The sequence below is a fragment of the Trachymyrmex septentrionalis genome, unplaced genomic scaffold, assembly GCF_001594115.1.
Source record: "Trachymyrmex septentrionalis isolate Tsep2-gDNA-1 unplaced genomic scaffold, Tsep1.0 scaffold109, whole genome shotgun sequence".
NCBI lineage: Eukaryota > Metazoa > Arthropoda > Insecta > Hymenoptera > Formicidae > Trachymyrmex > Trachymyrmex septentrionalis.
In genome coordinates, this window is record NW_017304217.1 from 295,214 (window position 1) to 298,041 (window position 2,828).

The 2,828-nt window shown below is 34.8% G+C and overlaps 1 protein-coding gene across 1 annotated transcript in view; it reads right to left on the reverse strand.

Moving 5' to 3' along the window:
* Nucleotides 1-583, reverse strand: part of LOC108748094 (putative uncharacterized protein FLJ37770) — an 879-nt gene extending 296 nt beyond the window's left edge. Inside the window, exon 1 of the mRNA XM_018486099.1 lies at nucleotides 16-583. Within this exon, the coding sequence (XP_018341601.1) occupies nucleotides 16-513 (498 nt within the window). The 5' untranslated portion in view covers nucleotides 514-583. The remainder of the gene's footprint in view (nucleotides 1-15) is intronic.
* Between the last annotated feature and the right edge of the window lie 2,245 nt (nucleotides 584-2,828).

The following is a 2,828-nucleotide window of genomic DNA, read 5'->3' on the forward strand; positions in this document are numbered from 1 at the left end:
TGTCGCAAATCTTTGTCCTTTCATGGGCCTTTTCAATTTTGGGAAGAGGAAAAAGTCGCAGGGGGCCAAGTCTGGTGAATACGGTGGCTGAGGCATGATGATAGTATTGTTTTTGGCCAAAAAACTACTCACTAGTAACGACGTTTTGGAACGTAGTTTTGGAACGAATTTCGCTGATACACGTGTCATACCCAAAACATCCGTTAAAATTGATTGGCATGAGCCAAACGATATGTTAAGATCATCAGCTATTTCTCTAATCGTGATTCGACGATTTTTCAACACAATTTCTTTCACTTCCTGAACATTTTCGTCGGTTTTTGACGTGCTGGGGCGTCCAGAGCGAGGTTCATCGTTAACATTTTCTCGGCCCTCTTGGAATAACTTATACCATTTATAAACATTTTTTTTGCTCAAAGTTGACTCACCGTACGCCACTGTCAACATTTCAAGAGTTTTTGAACACTTAATACCATTTTTTACACAAAAATTAATACAAACTCTCTGCTCCATTATTTTCAAAAGCAAAAAATCGCCGAGCACGCAAACACGAGTCTAACCTTTATGCCTCTCACATAAAAACAACACATGTTATATAGTCAAAACTGTGAACATATGATCGTGACGAGTGTACCAACACAACAACAAAAAATTTTTTAAATTAGAGTGTACAGAGCGCGCGAAATTCAAAAAGTCACCTTACTTTTTGATCACACCTCGTATATTATGACATGCTGCCTTCAGTAAGTTACTAAAATCCCTAAAATATTCCTTCCTTCGGGAAGACAGACTTGAGATCAGACTTGAAACAAGGAGGCCTTGAAGACTCGAAGAACCCTTCATGATGGGTTCCTCCACTTTTAAAATAAGTAAAGACTATGGGCGGTATTTATAGTCGGAGTCTTATATTTAAGACCATCTTAAGTACAGTCTTGAGATGTCATAAATCAATCAGAGAACTGCACTAGCATCTTAAGACATTATTTAAGACGGTCTTAAATATAAGATCCGACTAAGAGAAAACTCATGGAATATCCGGCAGATTTTAGTGCCATCGCGCCTTGCGATAAAAGTTAGAAGTATTCTACTATTACGTGGTTACAGGTCACATGTACATATGTATGCAGTAGTATGTGTAGATACATACGTGTGATCTGTGACTACGCGACAGTCAATACTTTCAACTTTTCCCGCAAGGCGTAATGGCACTAACGCCAGTATTCGTAGTCCGTTCTTATCTCAAAACTATCTTAAGTAATGTAACTATTTTAAGACGCTAATACGGCTCTCTAATTGGTCCGTGACCTCTTAAGACTGTATTTGAGACAGTCTTGAATATAAGATACGAATGAATACCGGCCTAAGATCACATCTGCCGAATTTTATATGGGTTTTCCTACATCGTGTTTCGAGCCTACTTTCAGACCTCGACTTTCAGATCTTATTGCTCCGTATAGGAGCTAACATCGAGCTGTGAGCAAGATCTAAAAGACAGAAATATCTTTCTATCCTCTTTTGACATATGTATAGAAAGAAGAAAAGTTACTGAGCACGAAGAAATAGCACATAAAAATGTGCGTTTCATTCTTCAGTCTTAGATGTTGCTCACACTTTCCATTCACTGCTTGGATAGGTTATTCCGGTTCCATTACTATAAGTTCTATGGCAAAAGCATGTGAAAGAATGATGGAAGCAGAGAAAAACCTTCTTCTTTTTCTTAATTAAAGGCTTTTGTAAAATAATAAAGAGCATACAGCCACAACGATAGATTTAACGCAAATCATATATTTAAAATTCTCATATAAAAATGTAGACGTTTCGGTCAAGATTTGATCATCATCAGTATAACAAGATGGCAAAAATAAAAAAATTACAAAAAATTAATTAAGCAATAATTGCTAGTCCGAAAATAATACAATAATAGTACAATAACATCAAGATGACAATAAAAAAGAATTACATAAAATTGAAAGCAATGCTCATGCAATGCTGACGCAAGTCAGATAGATGCTGAAATAATTTTCCAATCGCTTATGGTATGAGTTTACAGCGTGAGTTGAAGTTCAGAGAATTAAAATTAACAATATTTAAAATCGTCTGATGTATTTGTTACGTTTATGATTCCTGTTTTCATAAGAAGCGATGAGCGACTTCGTCGTGAAAATACGGAATTTCTAAATTCTATTTAAAATTAAAAAAAAAATTGTTTGCACTTTTAATAACTTTTCCAATACAGTATTTGTTCGCAAAAATTTATGTTAAATGATCGCTTACCACGTATCTTATGACACAAATCTACAAATATGACTCGGAGTAAGTAATAAAACTTAAAAACAGAACACTTGAAACACTGTTAACAAAGTTATTTCTGACAATTATGAAGAATCGTAGCTGGCAATAATTTATATATATTGTGCGAGAAAAGAGAGGAAATGAGAGTGAAGAGGATAATTCTATGTGTGGGTAGAAGAGCTTTTTCCAATGAGTGAAAGGTAAATTTCAGAGAAGCGTTCTGTGTCATTCTGTTTGTTTAAACCTTTTTCTTGTCGTTTGATATGTATCATCTCGGAGACCATCCTTTTATAATATGAACGTTCGGAATCAAGAATGCTAGTATTAAATCCCAGTCAATCGTGTGATCATTATCAAGTTTATGACAAGAGATAACAGACAATGAATTAGTAGGTTTTTTAAAATTGTTTATGTGTTCTTTTAGCCGCGTCTTTAGTTTCCTTTTTGTCTGTCCTACGTAAGAATAATTGCAGTCATGACAATTAATTTTATAAACAACATTCGAATGATCTTTTTTAATTTTTTTTTTGCCAGTT